This window comes from Sciurus carolinensis, chromosome 1 (genome assembly GCF_902686445.1).
Source record: "Sciurus carolinensis chromosome 1, mSciCar1.2, whole genome shotgun sequence".
NCBI classification, from domain to species: Eukaryota; Metazoa; Chordata; class Mammalia; order Rodentia; family Sciuridae; genus Sciurus; species Sciurus carolinensis.
The window spans coordinates 176,149,238-176,163,104 of NC_062213.1; the positions used below are offsets into that span (position 1 = coordinate 176,149,238).

Below are 13,867 nucleotides of genomic sequence, written 5' to 3' on the forward strand. Positions count from 1 at the left end.
CACAAGAAATTTCAACATTACAATTTTGATGAAAGAAAAGAGCTACTGGATAGTTTAAATATAAATTCCAACTGCTGTAAACTTCTGATTGAGTGTAAAAATTGTTTTTCATTTTTTATGTTGCTTATGTGGACAAAAATCTCTTTTGGATGACAACAATTAAGAGGACATCATTAAATAGCATTAGCAAGAGCTATGTTAAGATTTCCCAGGAATAAAACCTGATGTAAAAATTTATGAACACTGAAATAAGCTCAAGTTTTTAATTTAAAAACTTGAAAAGATTTATTTTTGTTTTATAGCAATTCAATATTTAATACACAGTCATAACAACGGTTTCTCAAACTTTCTTTTGGTAGTTTTGGGGACCAAACCCAGGGCTTCCCATGTGCTAGACAAGTGCTCTACCATTGAGACATATCCCCAGCCCTGCATAAGGACGTTTTGGCCAGTAACAGACTGTGCATATGGTGGTGGTTCCAGAAGATTACATCACCTAGTGACATCACAGCTATCTCAGTCTGTGTAGGAACACTCTATTATGTTCACAGACAATAAAATCACCTCTGGACACATCTCTCAGAATGTATGCCTGACATTTAAATCACGCATGACTATATTCCTTAATCCTTTGTGACTCATTTTGCTCATAATTTTACTGTATTAAAAATTGTGTTTCCCAATGCCCTAGTCCCCTCCTGTTTATCTTAGTATCGCATAGAGAGATGTTACCACTTTCTGTCTGCACTCCGACATGTAAACAGCAGTTTGATTTTGTTCAATACAGGACAAAAGGAGACCTTCTTGAAAGTCCCTGAGTCAGGCGCCCCACTATATAGCCTCACCTTCAGGCTACTGAGCCCCAGAATGGAATTTCGGGTAACACAGCTCCACAGTAGGAACCTAACGTGCTACCATCATTCCAAGTTTTGAGAGAACCACTTCCTTTTTCTACTCTACAGAACTATTACAAATCCCAATGAGCTGTCTCAAAGCAGATGCTTATTAAATAACTTCTAATGATGAACACAAAGATTATTTCCCATGAAGACCAGTTGAAGGAACATTACGGAGGGTTGTAAAGTTCAGTATTTTATGGGATTAAAATGTGGACTTGGTTCTATCATAATTCACAAAAGCCACAAAGGCAGGATGGTCCATCAGGCCAGAAAACTCCTAACCACAAGAAGTAGCTGGGCTGCCTGATCTTTAAAGTGGTCTTTGGCTCCCATCTCTGGGCAGCAATGAATTGTTAAGTGCAAAGAGCACAGGGGTAAAGGGAATGAGGACCTATCCTAAGGAAAATAGGTCTCTCCTTTCTAAAGAAATGCCACTATTCAGACTCCAGTAAAAGTCATGGGTTATATTAAACCTAAGTTTAATACTACATGCCATGGCTTGGGCAGAGAAGGAAGCTGGCAACAGTTCCAATGGACTGTCAGACATGCTGGGTGAAGAGAAAGACTGAGGGGAACTACTATTTATTGAGCATCTATTGTGTATTCCTGCGGCTCTCAGTTCTGTTACACTCTCAATTTAACCTTTATTGCACTAGGAGGCAGGTACTGTTTCCATTTTCTAAATGAGGCTTAGAGAGGGGAAGGATTCCAACCACTAAGAGAACTAGTTGGAAGACTGATGAGCCAGCTCAGATGTGACTCTAAAGCTTCTTTTCTTTATGCCATGCTGCTCTTAGAGGAAACAAGAAAAGCGGACTCTCATCTTACAAGAGCTACCATAAGAGCAATTATGTCCTATTCCCTCCCATCCTCTGCCCCAGGGATGATGTCAAAAGGCCCTAGCCATGCCACTAAAATCATGGGAGCCAACAGGGACCTGAGAGGGGCTGGCCAAAGTGCACAAGGCTCCCACATCATCTCAAGTCAGGGAAATAAACCACAACATGGGACCAATTAATCAAAGACAAACTAAAATAGGAAAAGCAGTTTTATAAAACAAACACATAAAACCCCACTGACCTAGACTAAATTAACTGACCCAGTAAAATAACTTAGAAGTTCACAAACTAAAATCCAGTCCCAAATGGGTATGTGCTGGTATGGGGGAGGGGAGAGACCTAGCAAGAACTTCTGATATGAAGACAGAATCCACTGTAGCCGTGCGTCCTCCATACCTGTGTTCTGTGTCCATTGTGGCTCTACCAGGGGCCAATGGAGAGTGGAACCTCCTTCGTCCCAAATATGAGGATGACAGGTTACAGAAGAAACCCTGGAAGCCTCTTTGCATAGGTAGAAGCCCCTCCCACTCTAGTTAAAGAGGTCACTGCACCCACTTTCCCCACTGTCCTGGGAAAACGGCAGATGTCTAAGGTCAAGCACTGCAATGAATTCAGTCCTGTTCATGACACCAAGTGTGTCAATGTCACATCAGGGAATTTCACTAAATTGCAGGAGGATTATGAGGGACAGCATGTCAAAAGAGCAGTTGGCACAGGAAGTGGAGGGAAAATGACTCACTCTGCACTTTGTACTTTCAATTTCATGGAGCTTATTGCCTAGTAGTTTAGAGAAGGCAGAAATACTCACTGCTTTGGTCTGAATGTTGGCTACAGTGAGAATGGACTTCTGGGAGGTAACAAATGAGCAGACAGTTCAGTTAGATGTTTACTAGTCCAGGACAGAGAAGACAGTACCTTGGACAGTGATGTTGGAAAGTGGCTGGAAAGGACACAGTCTGAGGACAGAAAACAGGAACAGGTGAAAGAAGAACAATTAAGGTGATCCCTACCTAGGTTTGTGGCTTGAGGAGTTAGGTAGATGGGGAAAGAAAAAGTGGGAAAGGAACCAGTTTGAATACAGATCCTATACATGTTTCATTAGAGTTACATGCATGTTTTGTTGTGGGGGAGGTACTGTAATTTTTTTTTTGTTTTTCAATTGCTTAGTGCAAGTATATAAAGACACAATTAACTTGTGTTTTTACCTTGCATCCTGTCATCATGCTAGACTCAAGTATTAGTTCTAGGAATTTAAATGTTTTTGTTGCTTTGTTTTTGCAAATTCCCTGGGATTTTCTGGTTGTTTGCTTGGTGCTGGGGATTAAACCCAGGGGCACTTTACCATTGAGCTACAGTTCTTTTTATTATTTATTTTGAGACAGGATGTTGTTAAATTGCTGGAGGTCTAAGTTGTTCAGCCTGGCCTTGAACTTGTGATTCTCTTGCTGCAGCCTCTTGAGTCACCAGGATTACAGGTGTGTGTCACGACACCAGGTTATCTGGGATTTTCTACATAGGTAATCATGTATTCTGTGAGGAGGGTTATTTTAATTTCTTCCTTCCCAACCTGTATCCTTTTTCTTTCTCCTGCTTTACTGTATCCTCTGAGACTTCTGGAGATTGCTGATGTTAGAGGGAAAGCAGTCTTTTACCATTAAGCATGATGTTTGCTGTTAGTTCTTTGTAGTGCCTTGTATCAAATTGTAAAAAGTTCCTTAATGAGCATCCTTGGCATTAAACACAGATATCACTGATGCAGGTAAAGTTTGCTGAGACTATTTGTCATAAATCAACTCTAATACACAGATAATAACCTTTTTTTGTTGGCCAACTGTCACTGTTCCAACTTCTAAAATCTTTTTCTTTTGTTTTCAGATTGAACTGCTTTTATTGCTTTATTTTGAAGTATTCTTTTTCTATTGTTCCCATTTTGCTATTTAGTGCAGTTTTTAAAAGTTATTGCATTTTTGATTGATTGTTTTTTGCTAAGACTTTCCATTTTCCCATTAGTTTCAATAGTATTTGCCTTTATTTTTGGGAACACTTTTATAATATAGTTACTTTAAAGTCTTTGTCAGACTATTCCAACATCTGTGGTATTTGTTGGTTGTTTTCTCCCCTTCAAGTTGAGATTTTTTGGGTTCTTCATAAGATGATTAACTTTGGCTCATATCCTGGATATTATGAATATCATGTTATGAAACTTTAGGTCTTGTTTAAATTCAGTGGAGAATGTTATTTTTGTTTTAGCAGACAATTGAGCAGGTTGGGTTCAGGCAGCAAGTTCTGACCAGCCTCTGTGAATTGTGGTTTCAATGTCAGTTCCACTTTCAAAGCCTATTCAAGAAGCATCCTTTGTATGTGCCACCCTGTATCCTGTCTGGGACTTTGGCAATGGTCTGTTTCAGTTCAATTCTGCAAATTTTGGGGACTGCTTCCCTGATTACCTCCGGTTTACTCCACAGTGCTTTTTGATTCCTTGGTCCTCCCCTCCTTGGTCCTCTAGCTAGAAAGCTGGCACATTCTGGCACATAAAGTTACCACATTCTGCCATGATTTTCCTGAACTGTATCCAAATCTGGGGTCAAGCAACAGGAAGGTAGAGAGAGGGAAAAAAAAGCAACCCCAAACTACAACTCACTTTTTTGGGACTACAACTCCTCTGATCAGAGAGGAGGGTTCCCTTCCCTCAGTTTTAGGTATCTAAATGTCCTATTGCTGCTATTATTGCCACCACCAACACCACCACCACCACCACACGACTGTGGGACTGCCTAGGGGCTGGAGCTTGAAGGAAGAGAGAAAGGGGGAAAAAAACAATCCATGGAATTTCCCCCTATCCGAACCGTAAGAGACCTTTTCCCACCCTGAAGCAACAACTAGAGGTCTTTTCCTGGAGCTGTTTGAGCCCAGGTGTCCACTGTTGGGTTTTGAGCTGCCTTGAGTCCAGGACATGAGGCATTGGAGAAAAATGGAAATACACTTCCAATATGGTAATAAATTAAATTCCAATGTTCTTCTCATTCTGCTACTATTTATGTTTCAGAGTCCTCCAATAGCTGTTTAGTACATTCTGTCCAGGCCTTCAGTTGTATTTAATGAGAGAAAAAGGTGAGTGTACTTACTCCATCTTATCTGTAACTGGAATCTTTTTGTAGTTCTACTTTTAATTATCCACATTAACAGAAAGAAAGTAAAACAGGGATTAATTCCAAAGTTATCTTCCTCGGGTTCCAAAACACTTTCGGTAATGTTGGTATGCCCAATGTTATGAAAATGTTTCCCAAATAAAACAGTAAAATGGCCACTGTGAAGAGCTCTGTTCAGCTCTTCCCTGCTGTTTCCCTTTTAGGACCGATGCAAACATGGGCCATTAAATGTTCTATGAGAAAAAGAAAAAGGTAGAGCTAAATATGGCATCTGGGGGCTGGGGAGATAGTTCAGTTGGTAAAGTGCTTGCCTTACAAGCACAGGGCCCTGGGTTTGATCCCCAGCACCACAAAAAAAAAAAAAAAAAAAAAATCTGTAAATATGGCATCTACTAGGTGCATCTTAAGAAAAACAGAATACTAGGTAAACTGAGGCATCAGTCCTACATTAAAGTTGACTTCAAATCAATCTATCCTCTGCTAAGAGGGAATCAGGCAAAACAATATATGAATTCTCACTCTTCACCAACCTTCACTGGGAACTATGTAAAAACCTTGGAATCATATGCCATGGTTCTTTTTGTAACTCCAAGAGAGATGGAAGCCAAAGACCAAAATTCCCTGGAAAAATGAGAATGAGAAAGTAATAACCACTTGGACAAGGACGGGGAGCCAGAGTGCCTAGCTTCAAATCCTGGCTCTATCTTTTGCTTGCTATTTGATGTTGGATAAGTTATTTTACTTCTCCATATATCATTTTCCTTGGCTGAAAAATGGGGAAAGTAACAACATCCATCTCATAGGGTAAAAGGGGTTAGAACTCTGGCACATAAGTGCTCCATAGATATCAGCTGCCCAACCCACCTCCTTCCAGGCAAGCCCAACCTAAAGGGCGGCTTCCTGGCCCTTCTGTGCCTATGAACAGGTTGGCCCTTGCCTGATAACTCAAGTTATGCCCTTCGTATAAAAAATTATGAACCATAACAAATATATAAAAAGGCATATAAAAAGTTAAATATAGAGTTTAATGAGTTACTATAAAAGGGATGCCCTTGTATCCCAACTCAGGTCACTAGAAAGATTATACCAACACTCTAGAAGTTCCTACATATCTATCCCTCAACACATCCCCTTGAACACCACCATCCCAGCAATTGCAGAATTCAATTCCTTGCTTTTCTTTGTTGTTTTAAAACTGAATTGTGTATCTAAACAATTATTACTTAATTTCATTTTTTTTAATGTGATATAAATGGAAAAACACAGTACATATTGAGTTCTTTCACCCAACAATGTACTTAAGATTTACCCATGTTGTTGCATCTATGTATAGTTTGATCATTTATACTGATCCACATGAATATAACTGCTTGGATATTCACTTCACTGATGTTAGGTATATGAACTGTCTTGTCTGTCAATCAGGAATGATGCTCTTACAAGCGGTCTTATACATATATCCTGCAAATATATCCTGGTATACATAAACATCCATTATTTTATTTTTTTGCTTGTGCCTTATAATTATACATAATAATGGGATTCATTGTGACAATAAACATCCATTTTTGTAGGGAAGATACCTAGAGGAGGAATTGCCAGGGCACAGAGTATGTGTATATTCAAATTTATCAAGTTTCTACCATAGTTTTTTCCATAGTGACTCTACCAACTTGTCCTTCAACCAGTGCAGACTCAAGAGTTCCCACTCTGCCATGTCCTTATCAATGTGGGGCTGCTGAGTTTTTCAGGTTTTGCTGTTTGGAAGATGTGTAGTGATACCTCACTGTGATTCTAAATTGCAGTTCCTGAGCACTAATGCAGCTGAACACCTTTTTAAAGGTTTATTGGCCATTTGGATTTCCTCCTTTGTGATATGTCCTAGCTTTTTTTTTTTTATTATAAAATTGTAAACAAATGGGATACATGTTGTTTCTCTGTCTGTACATGGCGTAAAGGCATGATATGTCCTAGCTTTTTGCTCATATCTATACAAGGCTATTTCTTCATTCCTATTGATTTTTTGTAGTTCTTTGTTCTGGAACCAAGTCCTTTGTTGGTTAATTATGTTACAAATTAATTGTGTTGGTTATTGTGTTATATATTTTTTCACTCTGCATTGTCTTCTCTCTCTTAATAGAATTTTTGATTAATAGAAGTTCTTAACTTTAATGTAATAAAATTGATTGATCTTCTCCCACAATGAATAGATACAACTTTGGGATCTATTTAAGAATCTTCTTGTCTGCCCCCTCTATCTAGTAGTGACTTTTCCTGTTTCAGTACCTTAGTGAGGGTACCTCAAGCAGATATGAGACAGCAAGATGGTAAGGGAAGAGAGTGGGCTCTAGAGCCACATGGAGATGGGTGGCCTGAACAGCTATGTCATGTCTCTGATCATGAGTTTCTTTGCTATAATTCAAAATGCCAAAACTCCAAATTGTGAGGGATAACTACAAGGTGCATAAAGTTCCCAGCACAGTGTTGGCACTCAGTAGGTCCTCAGTGAATATTGGTGGCTGTGATCACATTCTCTGAACATCTTTCCTCTTGTTCCTCTTGTTCCCTGTACCACCCATGCCTGTTCCTCATGGCTGTTTTCTAAGACATTGGACTATTGCGCTCAAGGGCAGCAAGAGAGATTAACTGCCCTCAACAGGCCAGCAAAATCTATCTGATATTCACGGGCAGTACCCCTAGTAAGAGGCCCACCATCTTTACCTAAAAACAAAGGATTGATGCAAGAGGGGCTCTCTTAAGGTCAGAAAGCTGAGGACTCGAAGCATCCACTCTTCTTGCTTCCTGCCAGAAAGCAGAGAGGCATGGGACAGGTGAACTTCCTTGGACCCAGGAGAGCCAAGTTCCCCTAGCCTGGGTGAGTTCAGTCATAAGGCAGTGGGTCAATGTATGTGCCCTGCACTATAAACCCAGGGAGGGGAGGAAATTCGTCACCTATATGCATTAGGCATGAATGCACAGTTGTGTGGAATCCCATCCTGGAAAAGGCCCGTACCTGAGTATGTGGGGTATGCAGGTAAACATGCAATGGAGTGCACGTCCTCAGGAAAACAGGGTGCTCTCACAGCCTGGCATTCTGCAGGAGGGCCCTGATGATTATCATGGGCAGAGCTCGCAGTCTCTCAATGCCCTCTGCCCACCCTCTGAGATAGGATATGTGCACAGGAAACAGACATCCTTTCATATGAACCCAGACCACTCTGCGTGAGAAATGAGTTGTCTGCTGCAACTCCACTGTGCACATTTTTAAAGCACGGGAAAAGTATACTGGATGATGTGTCTCTCTTCTCCCACCACCGTGAGTCCTTGAGACCCCCCCGCAATTCTGAGACAGTCCCTGCCCTCCCCCAGGACCCTGACCACTAGAGATATGGCCAGTATTGAGAGCTGAAAAGATGACAGAGGGGGAAGAATTGGTACCTGAGCCTAGTGTCTGTCCAGCGGAGTCAAAGGAAAGAACCACTGAATCTGCAACACAAGAGGACAAATTCGTTTCTTTCTCCTTCTCACAGCAACGCAACAAGCTCCTGCTGGCTCTGCCCAAACCCTGCCCAGGGGAAAATCAGCTGGGATGGAGGTCCATGCCCACCTGTCCACTGGGCCAGCAAGCCCTGTCAAGCCCAGCACCCCTTGCCTTCTGCCAATGACAGAATGTCTCAAAGCAGGGACAGGCCCCAAATTCTTCAGAGGCATTTCCTGTGAGATTAGGGGACAAAATTTCTTTTTCCTTCTTCTACTGAAAATAAAATTAAAACAAAGCAAAATAAAACTTCCCTCCCACAGCTGGTTAAAGGCACTAACATTTCCCCGTGGACCTCTCCCTTTCTTCTACTCACAGAGATGCCCTTCCCCGAAACAAAGTTGTTCTAAGGCACCCGTCATGGCAACCACTCTCTCGTTGCCAGCAAGAATGTACCCAATTGTTTACTTCTCCCTGCCAAAAGACTGAGAGTGGCCTATAGGAATTTTTAGTATACTGAGATAAAAAGTGAAGAAGTCAGAGAAAAAAAATTATATAATGGGGGAAATGTTAGTGCACAAATTGCATGCCATGAGGGCCTCTACACACTGCAGACAGAATCAAGGAGGGCATGAGGAGCTCTCAAACAGCCAAAGCAAGAAGGAGAAAATGATCCAAGATCCAGTGCCTACAATGCATTCATTCTTTCAGTCATTCAAGTATGCAGGACATATATATCGGGCATCTAAGATATGCAAGATACTATATTATGACTGAGATACAGGAGCAAACAAAAAAACATGATATCTATCTGATGGACCTCCCTGCTATCAGTCTAGGAGAAGAAAGAAACTGAAGACTAAATTATTTAACTAGAAACTGAGAAGATTAGAAAAAAATAAGAAGAGAATGTTATGGAGGTTTGTACTGGGAACCAGATCAAGACCTTCCCGGAACGGGTGCTGGAGAGGGAGGCTTCCCTGAAGAAGCTGACACCTGGACTGACAGCTGAAGGATAAGTGAGGGTCAAATCAGGCAAGAATGGAATGGGCATTCCAGGAAAAGAGAGGGCCACATGTGAAGACTTGAAGCAAGAGGGAATCTGGTGCTTCAGAGCAACTCAGAAAACCAAAACATAAAGGCAAATACATAGTGATTAGAGAACTTGTTTTGTGGATCTTAAAGGGAATGCTGTATGATATTGAAGTTTGCATCTTCTACAATATTTCTTGAGTAAGTAGTTGTGAGTCTTGTACGGCTGTTTCTTACAATATGAGTCAACCTAAAATGATGCCATAAGGCCAATGTATAGTTCAATCATTACAAAGATAAGGGGCCCCAACATGACGGATGACCCAGATAACCCAGAAGACCCCAGATTTTACAGGGATCAGATTCAAAAGCCTCCTTCACTACGAAGCAGTTGCCAGCTGGATGAACGGAGGACCAGGGTCTACAGCCACACCCCACCCCAGCATTACCCTTGTATGTCATTTTCTCACACTGAACATGGAAATTCAACACAACAGCCATTATGACTATAAATAACATCTACTCCCACTGTTAGATTATAAGCTCCATAAAAGCAGACGTTGTCTGTTTTATTCACTGCTTTGTCACCGGCATAACACCTGACACTCAATAACTATTTGCTGAATTATAGCACCAAGAGAAATAAAAGGACCACAAATCCTTCAGGCAATCCTTCATAAATGTTTTGTGGTGTTTTTTCCCCCTTTTTTCCCCTTCACAACCATCGGTTTACTAAGAACTGGGTGGTGGCAGTGAGCTGCAAGATCTGGTTTCTGATAAGGATCCAGAAGCAGATATTTTGTACTGCCAGTAAAGGGCAGATCCGAGCTTTGAAATCTACCTAGAAAAAGCAGGGTTACCATCATTTTATTAAAAATATACAATTAGAAATCCTGGCTGAACAGAGCGTTGACCATTCTATTTCACAGAAACAATGGCTAGCTCATAAATTCTCCTTTATCAGTGATTCTCACATCTCTCCTCTGAGAAGTCTGCCCCTACTCTTCAAAGAGTTTTATTGAAGTATAATTTATACACCTTACAACTCACTGATTTTTTAGAAAATTTACACATCTGTCATCCCAAAAAGATCCTTCATGCCTAGTTAGAGTTGTTCCTGGCTCCCACTTCCAGTCCTGGGTCACCACTAAAGAACTTCTGGTCTCTACTGATTTGCTTTTTTGTACATCTGCCTATCCTCTTTTGCTGGATTGTTCTGAAAGCCCCTAACCACACTCCTCCTCCAACTTAGCCTATGTCCATCCATCCTTTATTCTGATTTCTCCCAAAAGTATACAGGACTGTGTAACCACTCTTATTAAAACCCTCCATGGGGTCTGGGAAGAAAGTAGCTCAGTAGCAGAGTATTTGCTTGGCATGCACAAGGTCCTGGGTTTAGTCCACATCACCACCAAAAACAAAACAAAACCCAACACAAAAAAGTAAAACCAAAAAAATTCCCATGACTTGCATTAGCCTGCAAGATAAAGTTCAAGCTCTGTCATTGAGATTCTTTACCTTTTGCCTCATTTGCACCTCAAATACCTCAAGTTCCAGATCCGCCAAAGCCACTTACATTTCCCCACACAAAGGCTTTGTGCCTTTGTGTCTTCAGACACTGATACACTACTCGCTCATCTGTTCAAATAAAAACCCTCCCATTTTTCCTTTAAGACCCAACTCAACCCTGTTTTCCACACCTTCTCTGATCAGCACTGCTCACTCCATTCTCTAGTCATCGCTGCATTTCTACTACAGTGACGATTACACTGTATTATAACCTGCTGTGGTCTGGATATGCAGTGTCCCCAGCAGTTCCTGTGTTGGTGCAGAAATGTTTGGAGGAGACATGATTGGATTGTGAGGCCTATAACCTAATCAGCCTGGTTTGAATGGACTGAGTGGTAACTGTAGGCAGGTGGGTTGTGGCTCACTTGGGGGCATGTCCTGGAAAGGTTCATCTTCCCTGCTGCCCCTTCCTCCTCCTCTGCTTCCTGGCTGCCATCAAAGGAGCAGTACTGCTCTGCCACACCTATGTGCCACAATGTCCTGCCTCACTCAGGCCCAGATCAACAGTAAGCCATGGACTAAACCTCTGGAACCATGAGCCAAAATAAACTTTTCCTCCTCTATGTTGTTCTTGTTGGGTATTATGGTTACAGTGATGCAAAGCTGACTAACACAAAACCCTTGTTGGCTTCCCTTTTCTCTTGATAAGCTGCAGGTTCCCTGAGAACAAGGACTGTCTCTTCACTAGGCAGCTGTGATGCCTGACCGACATGTTTATTAACCTAAGGGGTACACTAGTTACTGTCCTTGCTTTCTTTTCAAAGGTGATGTTATCTGAGTGACATTTCACAAGTTTGGGGAGGAACTTGATTTTGGGTATTGACTCTCATTTAGTTCATGTCAATCCTGAATCATCCTTGGATGATGAAACTGCAGGGGTTCAAGCCTGGCCACATCCTGGGAAGGCAAAAGTGCTCACGATCTGGCGGCAGCTGGAGTGAGGAAAGCACCCCAACAGCTCTCATTCACCTGCAGGAGAACGGGCATCGATAACTGAGGAGTTGATTGCCCAGATGAGCAAAAATTTTAAAAGTACCTCATATTTTTATTGCAATTGATAAGTACTTTCCCAATTGTAATCTACCTTCTTTAAAAGCAGACCTGATTTAATCTAAAAAACAAAAAACAACAAAAAACAAAAAACAAAAACCTTTCTGTCTATATGTAAAGAAAAAGGGCTTAAAAGTTAAAGTTTAAACCTTTCCTAAGACTAGGGCTGGGGTTGTGGCTCAGTGGTAGAGCACTTGCCTAGCATGTCTGAGGCACTGGGTTTGATCCTCAGCACCACATAAAAATAAACTTAAAAAAATAAAGCTATTGTGTCCATCTACACTAAAAAAGAATTAAAAAAAAAAAAAAGACTAGCCTGAGACTAAAAAAGACTAAATGTTAACAGTGATTGTCTCTGAGTGCTTGAATTATAGGTGATATTTATTATCTGTATTTTGCAAAATTCTATAACAATCATGTATGATTTATATCATAAGGGAAAAATGTTGAAAAAGAACTTTCTAATCAGCTCTAGGATTTGAACCTGTGTATCAATACCAAAGGACAGAAGGGTCTTGCTTTCTACTACCCACTGCACAGGCTGAAAGGCTGCTCAGCTTTTCTCTGTAGTTACTGAGGTGATCTGTACCCATTCCTTAAGGGACGGGGCCTTTTTTTTTTTGGGGGGGGGTACTATGGATTGAACCTGGGGTGCTCTATTATTGAGCTACTTCCCCGGCCCTTTTGATCAAGTTGCCAAGGTTGGCCTCAAACTTGTGACTCTCCAGCCTCAGTCTCCAAAGTCACTGGGATCACAGGCGTGATCCCCACTTCCAGCATGGCTGCGCTGTCCTCCCTCTTCTGTTCTTCTTTCTTCCTTCCCCCAAATACTATCAAGAACCTATTATGTGTTAGACTCTGGGCCAGATTCTAGAGACATGAAGTCCAGCAAGAGACGGTCTTTGGCAGGTGCCTGTAGTCCTAGCAACTCAGGAAGCGGAAGCAGGAAGACTGCTGGAGCCGAGGGGTTTGAGACCAGAATGGGCAACCCAGCAAGATCCCATCACAAAAAGAGAGAGACTATGTGAGAAAGAAAGAAGACAAAGAGTGTGTCTTTGCCTTCCAGTCAACAGAGACAAGTTAGGCACTTAAGATAAAATGAAGTGTGATGTTGGTGTGAGGAGGCAAACCAGCAAGCCAGTCTTAATGGAAAGAAAAGTCAAAATCCTAGCAAACATTCTTTCCAATGGTAGTGCAAGGCTCCTAAAAGCACGTGTCTTCAAGGTTCAGATGATACAAGCAAGAAGGTACACATTTCTAGAGGAAGTTGGTGACATATTCATGTTTTGTGTAATCTGAGATGAATTTTGCTTTGAGCATTAAAGGTTCAGACTTCAGAAACAGTTTGACTCTTCATAATTTGTGCTTATTCAAAAGGATGTAAGATTATTTTAGTTGTAAACCACTTTGACAGCTAACAGGAAAACTTAGTATTCAACAAATTGACTAGTTTGCTTTGTAAGAAACAGAGCAAGAATATTCAGACTTCTCCCTCTCCAACTAATAAATATGTCATTTTTCACTTCAATCATCCCAGCTCCAGTTGTTTCTGGCTTCCAGGCCAGAGCAGCCTGTGGGGTGTTGCACAAGTGACTGAACTGAATCCCAGGCCAAGGTATAACAGAGCCATGCCGCATGACTGTTCAATGAGGAAATCTGGAACTTACTGGAAATCTTTTATTATGGTCAGATGTTTCCTGTGTCAAGTTTCTTAAGAAGAATATAAGAAATAAAAAGGAGAATGCAGCTCACTCTTTCTGCCATTCAGAGGTTTCCAAAGCACCTAGTGTACAGTGAATAGGCTGGATTTTGGGTGCTGCCTTTCATGTTACACAGGCAACACATATCTCC

At 41.3% G+C, this 13,867-nt stretch overlaps 1 protein-coding gene across 1 annotated transcript in view; it reads right to left on the reverse strand.

The window, feature by feature from the left end:
* St3gal3 (ST3 beta-galactoside alpha-2,3-sialyltransferase 3) overlaps positions 1 to 13,867 on the reverse strand; it is a 190,717-nt gene that overhangs the window by 104,767 nt on the left and 72,083 nt on the right. Inside the window, 1 exon segment of the mRNA XM_053743415.1 lies at positions 8,326 to 8,373. Coding sequence (XP_053599390.1) covers positions 8,326 to 8,373 — 48 coding nt within the window.